General features: G+C 39.5%; 1 protein-coding gene across 6 annotated transcripts in view; it reads left to right on the forward strand.

The window, feature by feature from the left end:
• The window catches only part of LOC133480195 (mannosyl-oligosaccharide 1,2-alpha-mannosidase IC), a 153,186-nt gene that overhangs the window by 74,148 nt on the left and 63,246 nt on the right, over nucleotides 1-15,792 (forward strand). For all 6 annotated transcript variants that reach the window (XM_061777952.1, XM_061777953.1, XM_061777958.1 and 3 more), the window contains exon 2: nucleotides 1,544-1,640. In XM_061777952.1, coding sequence (XP_061633936.1) covers nucleotides 1,544-1,640 — 97 coding nt within the window. The remainder of the gene's footprint in view (nucleotides 1-1,543; nucleotides 1,641-15,792) is intronic.

Below are 15,792 nucleotides of genomic sequence, written 5' to 3' on the forward strand. Positions count from 1 at the left end.
ATTATAAAAAAGAAAGAAGAACAAGCATTGCCTTTTTTGTTTCAAATTTTTCTTAAGATCATCATAAACTGCAAATTAAGAAGCTGATTTGAGCTCAGTTTCAAGTTTCATCGTGTGATATTTGTCACATAGTTTATTAGGGGGTAAATGAGAAGTTATTGGCAGAAGATGAAGATCTGATCCATACAGTATGATTCCAGACGGACTGGTGACCAATTCAGACTCACTGGCGACAAATCCTGAATTTCTGATAACCACTCTTGACGGACTTGTCACCAGTCCATATTGACGGGCGACAAAAACAAATTGACTGCTGATTATTCCAGACCCATTGGTGACCATTCCAGAGTGACTGAGGAACAATCCAGACTAACTGCAACAAATACAGATTGACCACAGGCCATTCCCAGGCTCACTGATGACTGACTGACTGTGAGAAAAAAAAAATCGAATAATTGCTAAATCAACTTAGAAAATAGGTTGACACAACATTTCTGCCTCAAAGCTCCGCCAGGACCCCAAAAGAAAAATTTCTGGAACCCCGAACCATGTTTGTGCCAACAGAACCCATGTTTCACATGGACATTTGTTGCAGTGTTGGGCCACTGATAAAGTTTGCCAAAAACGTCTGTAAGTGATTTTTGAGACTGTTAAATGTGTAATGTAATGTGTAATGAGTGAGCTGAATGGTAGTTAGCATTTTCTTGACCTAAAATGGTAATCGTTAGCGCGCTAATGCTAATCATGATTGCTAACCATCTAGCGTTTAGCATTTTGCTGTCAAATTCTGCAGACCAAATTTATACCATACCCTGTACCAACATATGCAGTTTAAGGATTGAAGTCCATCCCTCTTAAATAGGAATAAAATGCATGTTAGTAGTGGGGGAAAAAAAACAAAATTTTTTATTTGTATTTTTATTTTTAGTGATAGTGGGGAGGAGGCGATTATTATTTGATTAAGCGATCAATAATCAATAGGAGAATCGATTCTGAAAAGATTCGATAGTGACAGCTCTACTGGCGACCAATCCATACTTAGTGCCAACAAATCCAAATTGACTGACGGCCTATCCACACTCATGGCCAACCAGTCCACACTGATCTGGATTTACAACCAACTCACTCCAGGATTCAGTCAGTCTTGGGATGTTTTGAAGTGACGAACCATGAAACATTCCTGCGGTGAGGCGCACACCGCAGGTAATGAAGCATCACTCACCCGGTGTGTCGATGCCGATCGGCATCACCGATTGTATAATTTTGACAGGAACGGAAGATTAGAAACGGTTCAAAACTGATCTCCCATCTTGTGTGGACCAATTAAGTGTTGCCTTTAATCAAGTAATTTCGAGTGAAGTTTTTAATGGCTTCGGGATGAATGTCAGTCCTACTTTATTTCAGAATGCGGCATAATTGCACGCTTGTCCTCGGCAACGCTGATCAATAAACTATCATTCCTGTCGCCTGGAGCTCGACAAATTTAATTACATGTACGCTTCGTCATTTCACTGACGTGTGTGCGTACGTCTTTGCTTTGCAGATGATGAAATTTGCCTGGGACAACTACAAGCAGTATGCCTGGGGCAAGAATGAGCTTAGGCCTTTAACCAAGAATGGGCACATTGGCAACATGTTTGGTAAGTGTTCTTTTTTATTTATTTATTTATTTTTTTTACCTGTCCTCTTCAGCTGCATGGCCATGCAGAATGATGGATCTGTATGCCTTTTGTGCTGGAACAGTTCTGCTGCGCAACAGGGGAATTTGAAATATTTCCTCTGCTTATTATTATTATTTTTTTAATCATTCTGATGTTTATTGAAAATGCAGCCAGATAGGAAAGGGTTTTAGGGAACAGACCGAGGGACGGAACGGACAAGGGGGATAGGGGTGCGAAACACAGCAGACCAATAGTTAGACAGTCTGGATATTTGACTACAAGTAATGTTACAAAGTCAAATGGTGTTCTTATTTGTGGACGGGATGGACACCAGGTGAGGACATAAAACAACTAACCAATAGGACAAGATAAGAGAGGACAGAAAAGGGCAGGGCAGGATGTGGGAAATGAGCAAGGCAGTGCTACTGGATGAGTGGTACAGTGGGATTTTTCACTTTTATAATGTCTAAACACCTGTAAGAACCTGTGAGTTGATATCTTACCACAACCTGTGTTATTGGTAGTGGTCCCAGCACAAGCAATTCAAGCCTATACTCTAGGGTGTCTATGGAACTTGATCACCATATCACATGCATGTTAGTCAACTAGGGTACGGAGTTGCTGTGCCAGTAACTTGTTTTTTTTTTAAGTGTGGAATGATCTTTTCAGAATGTGTTTTCACTCACACTCACTAATTGGTTCACATTCCCAAAAGAGAGCTCATGTCACAGCAATTCCAATGAGACAGACTGAGAAGATGACATGCAAAATAGATCTTTAGTAGCTTTTAGACTAACACTAAAAGTAAAAGAAATTAAGAGGAATTTAAAACTAATCAAATAACAATGTTATTTGACTTTTTATTTATTATTGACTTACTTTTTTCTTTTAGCACTCTTAATAAATACAAATATAGGACTGATCCTTTGCAAGATTTAGACTTAAAGTTATTTAAAAAAGGAAAACAAATGGGGCAAAATCTAACATATATTTTGCATGTTTTATGTTCAAGGTTTAAATAAATAAATCAACCGCAGCCTGATGTGCATTTTTTTGTTTTACACAGTGTAAATTGCAATCAATCAATAAATACATAACTAAATAAATGTCAATTTGGGGAACTTTTATGAGGATTCATGCAGGAAAAAAAGTAGAAAAAAATAGTGAAAATAAATAAATAAATAAAAATTGCATTTTTGTAGTGCTTAGTAAAAATGCACAATATGTCTTTCCAATGTTTCCATTGCTGCATATTAACCATTTATTGACACTGTTCTTGTGGAAATTTAGTAGGAGATATGCAAATAGAATGAAGCACAATTAGGGCAATACTACAATATTTTTGGGGGGGTTGGGGTGGGACCAAGGGGGCAGTTAAATAAAAAAAAAAAATAATAATAATAATAATATTTTTTAATGAAAAATATAAAAGTTTTCCGCTGCAGCTAAGGATTTAGTATGATATATTTGAAAAACTAAAAAGACCAATCAATTTGGATGAAAAAAAACAAAAGAAATGAAAAGAAGACTGCCATATTTTTAGCGCTTAAATTAAAAAAGTAATAATAATTTAAAAAAGGAATTTATTTTGTTCCAAATGTTGTAATGGGATTCAGTGGGATTCATAGTGGAAGTTGAGTTGTCAGAAGAAAACCAAGTGGGGGGTCGAATCGGTGAGAAATCCCTCAATAAAAATCATTTAAGATGATAATAAGATTCTTGAAACCTGGAGTCTTTTTGTCATTTTGCCAGGATTCTGATGCTAGAGAGCATTCACCTCGGGTAAATATACGAGTGGAATATTTTGGTAATGCAGTGGACCATCAAAACAACTTAAAACGTTATTGAATTTGAGTTATGTTGAAACCTTTGAAAACAGCTCTTAAGACGTAGGTTACCATACCCGTCTAAACATAGAATTTTTTTTTTTCTAAAACAGGTCTCGAAGAAGAGGTTACCATACAAATCTCAACAATGAAAATCTGTTTTGAAAACAGATCCAAACACCAAGGTTATACCATTTTAACACTGAAAAACGCTTTTTGATTAGATGAGTATGTACCCTGTTTAAAAAATTCATCATTTTTGAACAGTGGAGAATACCATAGCTGTCTAAACCCTGAAAAATGCAGCTACTTTAAAAATGGCTCTAACAGTAGATGTTGCCATACCTGTCTAAACACTGTAAAAAGCAGCTTTTTCTTTTAAATGTTTATAAATGTGGAGCATGTCACAACCAGGACCAGGAAGCTTTTCTTGCCAAGAAACTCTAACGATCTTTGGCCAAACGTAGGCATTTGTTTTTGTACCAAAAAATCATTGAAAATGGCTCCAAATAATTGCTCTCTTTAACACCAACAAAAGAGGCAAGCCGAAATCGAAAGCAATTAAATTAGCCTCATAGAGTTTTTACATTCTTGCCTTGTTTATGTATTCATAAATTGACTGATCGATGGATGTCTTATTTTGAATGTACGAAAACAATTTCACTTTTGATGGGTCCAAAGGTTTCACTTCTTGTCTTCTAGCTGCTAATTGTCACAGTCGACAACGTGTCAAGCAGCAATAAAGTCAGAATAGCGCATCTATCCACCATCAGAACAATGTGTACTTCCATAAGCTGTTGTTATATATCTGAATAACGCATCTTTTTAAAAACGCATCTTAACAGCAGAGGTTACATACTCGTTATTACACTGAAAACAGCATATTCTTTTCAAAAAAGGGTGTCAAAGGGAAGGTTATTACACCATTCTACAATCAAAATGCATAGTTTTAAAAAATGGGTCTACTGGCGGTGGTAATACAAATACTAAATACTGTAAATGCATTTTTTTTCCCAAACAGGTTTAATAGCAGAGGTTACCAAACCTGTCTGAATACTAAAATCTTTTTAAAAATGGGTCTCAAAACAGATGTTACCTTGCCCATCTAAAAACTGAAAATGCATCTTTTCAAAAATAGGTTGAAAAGTGGAAAAAGTGGATTTATCATAACCATCTAAACACTGAAAACGTAATGTTTTAACACAGGTCTAGTGGTAAAGTTAACCAAACCTGCCTACATACTGAAAAGTGCTGATTGTTTTCTTTTTTTCTATAACGGCTGTAAAAGTGGAGGTCATTATACCCATCTAAACGATTGAAAGCCACAACTTTTTTGGAAATGGGTCTAAAAGTTCTGGTTGCCAAACTCATCACAACACTGAAACGCATCATTTCAAAAATAGATCTAAAAGTGGATTTAATGTACCATACTAAACTACGCACTGAAAATATTTGTTTTAAACACAGGTTGAGTAGTGGTTACCAAACCTGCCTAAATACTCACAAATGCATCTTTTCTAAAATGTATTCAAAAGCTTAGGTTAACATACCCTTTTCAACACTGAACAAGTTTTTTTTCAAAAAATCTAAAAAAGAGATTGTCATACGCATCCAATTGTTTAAATAATCGTTTGTTTTTTAAAATGGGTCTAAAAGTGAAGGTTACCAAACTCACCCAAACACTGGAAATTCCTCGTTTCGAAAATGGTTCTAAATGCAGATTTACCAAATTCGTCTAAATACTGAAAATGTATTGTTTTTAACATGGGTTTAGTAGCAAAGTTAACCAAACCTGCCTAATGACTGAAAAGTAAATCTTTTCTAAAATGAGTCAAAAATATTAGGTTACGATACCCTTGCCTACAGTGAAAAACTATTTTTTTTCTAAAACTGGTATAAAAGTGGATGTTATCATAGCCATGTAAACCATTTAAAAACACATATTTTTGAAAATGGTTCTAAAAGCAAAGGTTACTCAACACATCCGAACACTGACAGCGCATCGTTTTAAAACTGCATCTAAAAGTGTAGGTTATCATACCTGTGTGAACATTGAAAAACACATTTTGGGAAAAAAAAGGTACAAAAGCTGTGGGTTCCGTGATCATCTAGACCCTGAAAAACATCGTTTTCAAAAACGCATCTAAACAAATCGTAAGATCAAAGTTTTCACCTCTCATCTTTTAGCTGCGAATTGCTTTCATTGACGAAGTGTTAATCAGCAATAAAAGCAGAATCCATCCACCATCAAAACAGTATGTGCACTTGCATAGGCAAATGACTTTTTTTGCACTTTCCCGCTTGTTGTCGTGTCCCCGAGAAGCGAGCGACAGATCCAAGAAAGGCCATCATACTACTTAGCAAATGTCACATTGAAGGCGGCGGAAGTTGGGGGGACGTTGTGGCAAGTCAGGCATAAAATATGCTCCTGTGTTCTTAAATGTAATCCTCGAGAGTAAACACGCAAGCGGGATGATTGGATTCCACGAGGAGCGACAGAAGGCTGTCGATACGCAGATAAAGACGCCAAGAACATTCGCGCCTCAAAAGAGAAAAAGAAAAAAGATGTTCGCCGCAGCCTGTCGAGCCTCAACCTTGTCTTCTTCTCGCACGACTTCCTCTTTGCATTGCTTTGCGATGTAACGCTCCCGGCCCAATCTTGTTATCCTCCCTCGGAACAAAAAAAACGTAAGAATACGTTGACTATTTTGAGTACATTTTATCTTGGTAGCGTATTAAATATTAAGTTGTGCTTCAGGCACCTCCAAAGAGGAAAGGAGGTTTAGGTTAGCAGTGGAACGTTGGGTGGAGGGACAGTTGCCCTGTGTGCCAAATTTTTAGGACTGCAAAATTCCAAAAGTACAAAAAAAAACAATAAAAAACTGTTTTGGGCAATATAAAAGTTTAAATGCACACCTTGATGACTTTCTTTTCTTCTGAAAAACATGCCTAACAACTGAGTTTATCATACCCGTCTGAACAATGAAAAATCCATCTTTTAAAAAGAGAAAAGAATAACGTGTCATTGAAAATGATACGTTATTCTTTTAAGTCTGAAACAAACTTACCACATCCTAAAACGGTTCTGAAAGTGGAGGTTACCCTATACAGCCTAACACGAAAAAAAATAACGCAGCTTCTAACAAACAGGTCTAAAAGTGGAGGTTATTATACCCCTCTAAACAATGAAATGTATCATTTTCGAAACTGGGTAACCATACCTTGTACAAACACATTTAAGTGAAATTAAAAGTTGCAATACCAGTCCTCATTTAAATGATTGGCGGGGCACCAATGGCGAGGAGGTCATGTTGTACGAGGATTTATACCCTGTACAAAAATCCAATCAGTATGTTTGCCGTGTACGCTGAGCTCTGACGGTCATTTCTTTATATTTAACTTTCATTCCGCATAAAGACTATAGAGGTCATGTTTTAATCTGTTTCTGATGGATTGTCTGTCTGTACGTCAGTGGGATTATGAACGGAAAAACAAACAGATCAATTTTAAAATGAGCTTTGGAGGAACGGTGAATTTGAAATACATTGAATTAGAGATGTAAAAAATTAACAGACTCATCAAATAAATCAACAACTATTTTGATAATTGATTAATTGTTTCGAGGCATTGTTTTAGCTTGTCCAAATCCTTTGATTTCAGCCTTTCAACAGTAAATCTCTGAATTCTGTAGTTCTTCATGAAATCAGTGATTATCTATGTTTTTAATCAAAATCAGACATTTGTAGACCATGATTGATATTTTTACCTATTTTCTGACATGTTACTATAAATAACCTGGAGCCTAATTGACATGTATTTGACCCTGAAGCAATCTCAACTAGTAGCCATTCGCATTAATCAGTGCTCAAAAAGTAGCTCTCAGTTTGCAAAAGGATGGTGAGTACAAATCACTCCCTCTTGTGTGCTTAATTGTTGCTTATTTGATTTTGTTTAATCATTCGTACCAAATACACAACAATAATCGGTTAATAAAAAGTTATCGGAATTTTTTCAATAAACTTCTATGCGAAATATTTTTGATCTGATTATTCGATTACTCAATAGAATAATCGACAGCCTACTGGACTCTAAAAATATTTGATCATGACAGCCCTACAATGAATATCAATCGGGAGTTTTCATGTCACTTTCTTAGGTATACAGCCTATAAGCTTGAGGTATGGTGACCCAAAAGGGTAAAAATTCTCAAAAGCTGACTTGTTTCTGGATAACTAAAGCATTTATTTGACGTGAAGTAGTTCATAGCCATCCAGGGACCAGATCAGTTTGGATTTGCAACTGTCAGTGTGTTCACTCAATTGTGAAACTTAGCATTCACCGCTGCGTACCTTCAGCTTGTGTTTTTTTTTTAGCATCCGTCACTGGAGCCCCATACACGCAAAGTGCTGTTTGCATACAAAAGCAGTTCGGCGGAACATTAGCAAAAGCGGGACAGTCTGTTGCTCTTGGGTGCCTTTGCTGCACTTTTCTCAGTTACCAGCCTGGGAAACATCTTGACAATTAATCCCTCAAGTCAACTCTTCGCTGAAGCCGGGATTTTATTGTTTTTTTTTTTCTCCCTTGCTAAGCTACAACAACAGCACCGGTGGACTCGAGAGTTGACAACTTCGGATGGCAAGCAGAAAATAACCGGACACTTTTAGACACCAGGTGCCTCATGTACAAAGACTTGCGTAGATTTCCTACTAAAACATGGCGTACGCTCAAATCCAGAAAACGTCGTACGCACAAAAATATCCAGATGTATGAAACTCTGCGTGCTCATGAATCCAAGCACATTTCCTTCGTACATTCCAATCAACGTGGAAATGAGCGCACATGTTGGAGTAGCCGACTCCTCCCTTGCCACACCCACATTTGAATATGCAAATCACATTTATATGAGCCCTGCACCTGAGATCCCGATCTCTGCATGATCAGAAAAAATGAAAATGAGCAAGGTAATGAAGAAAAATATTTTTTCTGAATGTGTTGTTGCTCAATGAAGTGGAGGTGGGGAAGGACTCAGAATTCACTTAACCAGTGTATTTAATGAATCCCTGATATTTGTGAGGACACCTATTAATTAATCAAGGCGATCATTTATGCCACCTATGCCACCATTACTAAATACCTTACGTACAACATTTACAAATGAACCTTGATCTCATAGGGCTGAGTGTAGGTTACTGTATGAACACATTTGTTGTGAGTTATGAAAATACATGGTATTTACCTTGGTGGTAATCAGTCACCCACATGTGCTCCCACCACCCCTGAGAGAACAGTGTCACCCATGATCGCAGCGATTCTCTCCTCGAATGGGGTGAGGCCCTCCGCGCCGATTCCTCCACCTGTTTTGGGCACACTTTGGCAGTGGGCAGCAGTCCTCCGCTTCACATCCACCTCAATGTCTGACCACTTTCTTTTTTTTCCGACCCCACAGCACTGACAGCCACACACACGCTGTCCCATTCAGTCATCTTTCGCGTGTTGTTAACACCCGAGGACAGCGTGCCAAAGAGGATTTTCTTGCGCGCTTCCACTTCACCTCAACTTTATTTTTCCTTACTGCCTTGCTCATTTTCTTTTTTTTCTGATCGTGCAGAGATTTGGATCGCAGGTGCAGGGTCAGTTTAAATATGATTTGCATATTTAAATGTGGGCATGGACAGGGAGGGGTCTGCTACTCAAACGTACATTCAATTCTATGTTCCATGTTCTACGTTTTCTAGCGTACGCCATGTTTCAATAGGTAATCTTTGTACAAATCTTTGTCTTTGTACATGAGGCCCCAGGACTCCTCATAGTCGCTGGCCCAGAAAACTAATTCCTGATTTGCTATCGCAGCGCGCTTAAAAATGCAAACCGGAGTTTCTTTTTCAATGTGTTTATGGAACTAAATCACTGTGGACGCTATCCCATTGTAGCTCCGTTTTGGTGGGAAACAGTATAAGATGGCTAAACCGGAGATTATCGAACTAAACAATGATTTATGCATATATTTCAAAAATAGTTCTGGTCTAGGCATGGTGGTCGACTGGTTAGCACATCTGCCTCACAGTTCTGAGGACCGGGGTTCAAATCCCGGCCCCGCCTGTGTGGAGCTTGCATGTTCTCCCCTCGCCTGTGTGGGTTTTCTCCGGGTACTCCGGTTTCCTCCCACATCCCAAAAACATGCGTGGTAGGTTGATTGAAGACTAAATTGCCCGTAGGTGTGAATGTGTGTGCGACGAGTTCAGGGTGTACCCCGCCTCTCGCCCGAACTTAGCTGGGATAGGCTCCAGGACGCCCGCGACCCTAGTGAGGATAAGCGGTACAGAAAATGGATGGATGGATGGATAGTTCTGGTCTAGTCTAATAGTGGAGGTTACCATCTACAGTACAGTACGTCCAAACACTGCAAAATGCATCTTTTTGAAAACAGGTGAAAAAAGCAGAGGTTATCATACCCATCTAATCACTGACAATGACATTGTTAAACAAGACTAAAAGCAGAGGTTACCATCAGGGTTGTCGAACTAGGGGGAAAAAGGGAGAACTGTCCCAGGGCCCTGGACATTTTGGGGGCCCCTGGTTGTCTGGTAAGGGGCCCAAAGCCCCCCCTCCCCGAAGACAAATAATATCTGTAAGAAAAAGTACATCCACACCCCCTAATATCTGTAAGGAAAAGTAAATATTTAATAAAATATTTTTAAATATGGTAGGTTGATTGAATACTCTAAATTGCCCTTAGGTGTGAATGTGAGTGTGTATGGTTGATTGTTTCCATGTGCCCTGCGATTGGCTGGTGACCAGTTCAGGGTCGACCCCGCCTCTCGCCCGAAGATAGCTGGGATAGGCTCCAGCACGCCCGCGACCCTAGTGAGGAGAAGCGGTACAGAAAATGGATGGATGGATGGATTTTTAAATATTAAAAAACACGTCTTTTTGAAAATCTCTATATGCCGAGGTTATCATATCTGTCTAAAAGGGAATATTTTTAACTGAATAATGTAAAACTGAAATATACCTACAACCCCAATTCCAATGAAGTTGGAACGTTGTGTTAAACATAAATAAAAACAGAATACAATGGTTTGCAAATCATGTTCAACCTATATTTAACTGAATACACTACAAAGAGAAGATATTTAATGTTCAAACTGATAAACTTTATTGTTTTTAGCAAATAATCGTTAACATGGAATTTTATGGCTGCAACACGTTCCAAAAATGCTGGGACAAGGTCATGTTTATCATTGTGTTACATCACCTTTTCTTTTAACAACATTCAATAAACGTTTGGGAACTGAGGACACTAAATGTTGAAGCTTTGTAGGTGGAATTCTTTCGCATTCTTGCTTGATGTACAGCTTCAGCTGTTCCACAGTCCGGGGTCTACGTTGTCGTATTTTACGCTTCATAATGTGCCACACATTTTCAATGGGAGACAGGTCTGGACTCCTGGCAGGCCAGTCTAGTACCCGCACTCTTTTAGTTTGTCCTATAGTACCCGCGAAGCCACGCTGTTGTAACACGTGCAGAATGTGGTTTGGCATTGTCTTGCTGAAATAAGCAGGGGCGTCCATGAAAAAGACGTTGCTTGGATGGCAGCATATGTTTCTCCAAAACCTGTATGTACCTTTCAGCATTAATGGTGCCTTCACAGATGTGTAAGTTACCCAGATGGTTATTTTCCTCTTTGGCCCGGAGGACACGACATCCACAATTGCCAAAAATAATTTGAAATGTGGACTCGTCGGACCACAGAACACTTTTCCACTTTTCATCAGTCCATCTTAGATGAGCTCGGGCCCAGAGAACCGAGCAGCGTTTCTGGGTGTTGTTGATAAATGGCTTTTGCTTTGCATAGTAGAGTTTCAAGTTGCACTTATGGCTGTAGCGCCAAACTGTATTTGTAGTTAGAAAATTGGAGACCCTAAATTTCCCATGGGCTTAGTGTTTAAGGTTAGGGCTTAGGGTTAGTTACAATCAATAGTTAATTATCAAATCTGAATTGTTATTCCCTACCCTTAACCCCTTGTCAGGGTTAAATTATGGTTTAGGGCCAGGGATTATTAGGGCTAGTATTGAGACTTTGGGATAAGGCTCAACCCTAGGGTCACCTATGACCTTTTTATCCCCCACCCAGACTCTCCCATCTCTTGTGTATATATCCCCTTCTTCCTCTTTTGACATGGTCCATTTCCTGTCCTTTTCACAGGCACTTGTACATGCTGTCCCTTATCCCTGGTCCTCTTTTGAAGAGAGATGCCTAAAAGGATCCGAGATCTGTTCATTCTTGTGTGTATGTCATTACCCTCCTGGCAAATAACACATTAACCCGAGTCCAGCAGATGGCAGGGCCAATGTTTGCGATTGTGAGGAGGAAGAAAAAAATAGAACACTGCAATCTGCCACATAGCTGCCCCCTCCCACACTAGTGAGATTTACTGTGCAAAATGATGAGAGGGTTCGGGGGCCACATGCTGCTGAGACCTACTTCCATACACGGAGAGATTCTCATCGGATCATTAAAGAGCAGCAGGGCAACATTTTGCTGAGGCATCTCTTCGAATACAAAATCAGAAACTGCACTAGTGAACCCTTCACCTTTTCCCCCCGTAGCGTGCCTGGTGACCGTTTAAAAGCAAACGTTTATTGGCCATTCCCAAGGGCTCTTCACAAACTGGCTGATAGCTGCTCTTAGATGATGGAGTGCAAGGTAGTGGAAGAGGAGATGACTGGGGATTGTGACTGAGTACAGATCGATGGTCCAAATGATGAAGACCCCCCCCCCCCCACCCCCACCCACACCCACACACACACACACACACACACACACTCCACAGTATTTATTATTTTAGTCATCCCTAGCTAGTTCCAAGTTGTTGAAGTGTAAGTAAAATACTGTAAATACTTAAGAGCAAATAGCATTGCAGGATTAAGGCAAATCAAGTACAGTGGACCCCTGCATACTCGCAGTTTGCCACTCCTGGATTCACTTATTTCTGATTTATTAATTCAGGGATTATTTTTATTTTTTTTATTTTCTTCCCCTTTTTTTCATATTTCTTTTTTGGGGGAACCAAACCCAAAAACACTTATTTGCAGTTTATCCCCGTTTATTCAAGAAATTTTGGGGTTTGACAATTGAATATATATTCTTTTAATGCAATTATAATGGCATCAATTATCCATGGTCACTACATTTTTTTTCAGTTCTAGGTAACCTTGCCTAGTTTTTTTTCTCAACCGCTGTAAGTTCACCACATATCTTAGTTTGTACCATTTCAAGCTATTCATTGGACTTGAACTACTTGAATTTCAATTTAAAAAATAAAAAACTGGAAAAAAATGGCGTGTTCCAAAACTGTTGTCCAGTCAAAAGGCACACTCTCCAGACTTTAACTTTAAACTGGTCAAAACAGTGAAAGCAACACAGCGTACAAGTGCCACAGAGTTATGGGAACTTCCACAACAGAGTTGGGAAGAATTGAAGAATATTTTATTTCCATTTTAGAGCTAATGTTCGGCTGTTATATATGACCAGAGTGGCTACTTTAATGAGTCAAAGGTTTAGAATACATTTTTGTTTGTAGACTGATTCCATGATATCCTTTGTGACTTGAATAGTTTTTGTTCTGTGCTTTCATCCATCCATTCATTCTCAACACCGCTTATCCTGTTCAGAGTCGCGGGGGGCTGGAGCCTATCCCAGCTGACTTTGGGCGAAAGGCGGACTACACCCTGAACTGGTCGCCAGTCAGGGCACATATAGACACGCACAAACACACATTCACACCGTCACTGAGTGGGAACTGAACCCACGCTGCCCGCACCAAAGTCAGGCGAGTGCACCACTACACTCTGTGCTTTCATTTCAGAGTAAAATGAGAAATTGAACTGCATAAAATCCAATTTAAAAAAAGCAGGATATTTTTGGGCATTCTAAAACTTTTGACTGATAGTGTACGTGTTGTGTTTTACAACATTTAACTATATGTATCATGTTGAATGTAATGTGCCAAAATGTGTGCGACAAATGAACGCTACGAGTCATTTACGTTATAGTAATTGAATGTGACCTCTCTTTTCCTTCACCTACATGACACGTCCCCTCCTCTATGGGTTTTGACTTGTGAGGGTGTACAATCCAACACTTGGTGAATTCTGCTTCACAGTGACAGTGTAAGACCCCCCCGCATCAAATAAATTGAACACGAGGTCGCTATGAATGCTTGGCCCGGCCGCCGAGATAACGCCATTTGCCAACATCATATCAGAGCGAAGCTGTTTTCCATATTTAAATTGGGGAAGATGTGCGATCCAATTAGAGCAAAGCTTATTTACATGATGAGAAATCCATCCGTCTTAACAGCCAGGCTTAAAAAGACGAACTAGACTTTCTGGAACATTTTCAACCTAAATTATCTTGCAAACCCAATAAAAGGACATCCATCCATTCATCCATTTTCCATACCGCTTTGACTCTAAATTGCCCGTAGGTGTGAATGTGAGTGTAAAAGTTGTTTGTAAAAGATAGCTAGGATAGGCTCCAGCACGCCTGTGACTCTAGTGAGGATAAGCGGCAAAGAAAATGGATGGATGGATGGATGGATGTTTCGTATACTGTCCTATTGTATCCTATATTGTAACCTATACTACCCTGCCATATTCTGTCCTATCACGTCATATCTTGTCCAGTTGTATCCTTTCCTATTCTATTTTACCTTATCCTATTATACTGTATCGTAACGTAGTGTTTCGTATCTTCTCCCATCTTGTCCTATTGCATCATATCGATCTTACCCATTGTTTCTTATCCTATCATATCCAGCCTTACCCTGCCCTAAAGTATCATGTCCTATGGTACACTGGTATTGTAACCTAACATACCCTGCCCTATCACAACATCTTATCGCATCATAACCTTTACTGTCTTTGCCCTATTGTATCATATTGTAGATCGTATCTTATTTCTTATCATACCCTGTCATATCCTATTGTATTCTATCCTAACATATCATTATCCTATCTTATAGTAGTGCGCCCTATCGTACTTTATCCTATCATAGCGTTTCATATCTTTTCCTGCCATATCCTGTTCTAGTTTGTCCTATAGTATCATACCATATCGTGTCTGTCATACTTATTGTATTGTACCCTGTACTGCTGTATAATATCGTATCCTACCGAACCCTGTTCTATCGTATCTTATCGCATGGTGTCATATCATAGCCTGTCCTTCTGAAATTATATCCTATCGAACTGTATAATATCCTGTCCTACCGTATCATATTATGCCATACCCTGTTCTATATTATCATATCGTACTCTGTCCTACCATGTCAAATCGGATATTGTCCTACTGTATTATTTCAATCGTATATTATCATACCATGCTATATATCTAGTCCTATTGTATCGCAAGTTACACTCCCATAATTCCATTTTCTTGAAAAAGGCTTATAATTAACATCACTAAATTTAATCTGAGAAAAACTCATCCATCCATCCATCCATCCATTTTCAACACCGCTTATCCTGGTTAGGGTTGCGGGGCACTGGAGCCTAGCCCAGATGACTTCGGGCGAAAGGCGGACTACACCCTGAACTGGTTGCCAGTCAGTCGCAGAGCACATATAGACGCGGACAACCATTCGCACTCACATTCACACCGTCACTGAGTGGGAACTGAACCCACGCTGCCCGCACCAAAATCAGGCGAGTGTACCACTACACCATCAGTGACCTGAAAAAAAAACTATTACTCTTCTTCGGGCGGCACCATCCAGTGTCGAAAGTAAGTACAACGCAGGCAAGCACAAGCTTAAGATTCTGATACGGGCTGTGAATAATTTCACTTTTAGCTACGGGAAACCACCCACCTGGTGTAAATCATTGCTCAGTATGTGTTAATCATTATTCCAATCATCATCCAGTGTTGAATATATACCATAAAAAAAATACAAAATCAGCACTTTCTGCTTGACAACTTAACAAGGCAATTTTAAGAGGGTATGAATGAGCTCTCTGTATGGTGTGCACGCACCAGATAGCCATTTGTCACTGAAATGCACGTTGCTATGGAGACAGATGATCTCTTGCACACAATGACGGGGGAGCCCATGGGATATAAAAATGGATGGCCCATAGACGGAGAGCGGGCATATGGTAACGAGCCTTTCGCTCCGCCGGCGGACTGTAATGCGGCATGCCGCCTTGATAGGCAACATTTGTGAGGCGCTTCCTTTCAACTGCCGGTGAGAGATAGTCGCCACTACCTCACTGTTCTCGCAAACCTTCATGGCGGGCCCCTA

The sequence above is a fragment of the Phyllopteryx taeniolatus genome, chromosome 6, assembly GCF_024500385.1.
Source record: "Phyllopteryx taeniolatus isolate TA_2022b chromosome 6, UOR_Ptae_1.2, whole genome shotgun sequence".
In the NCBI taxonomy this organism is placed as follows: domain Eukaryota; kingdom Metazoa; phylum Chordata; class Actinopteri; order Syngnathiformes; family Syngnathidae; genus Phyllopteryx; species Phyllopteryx taeniolatus.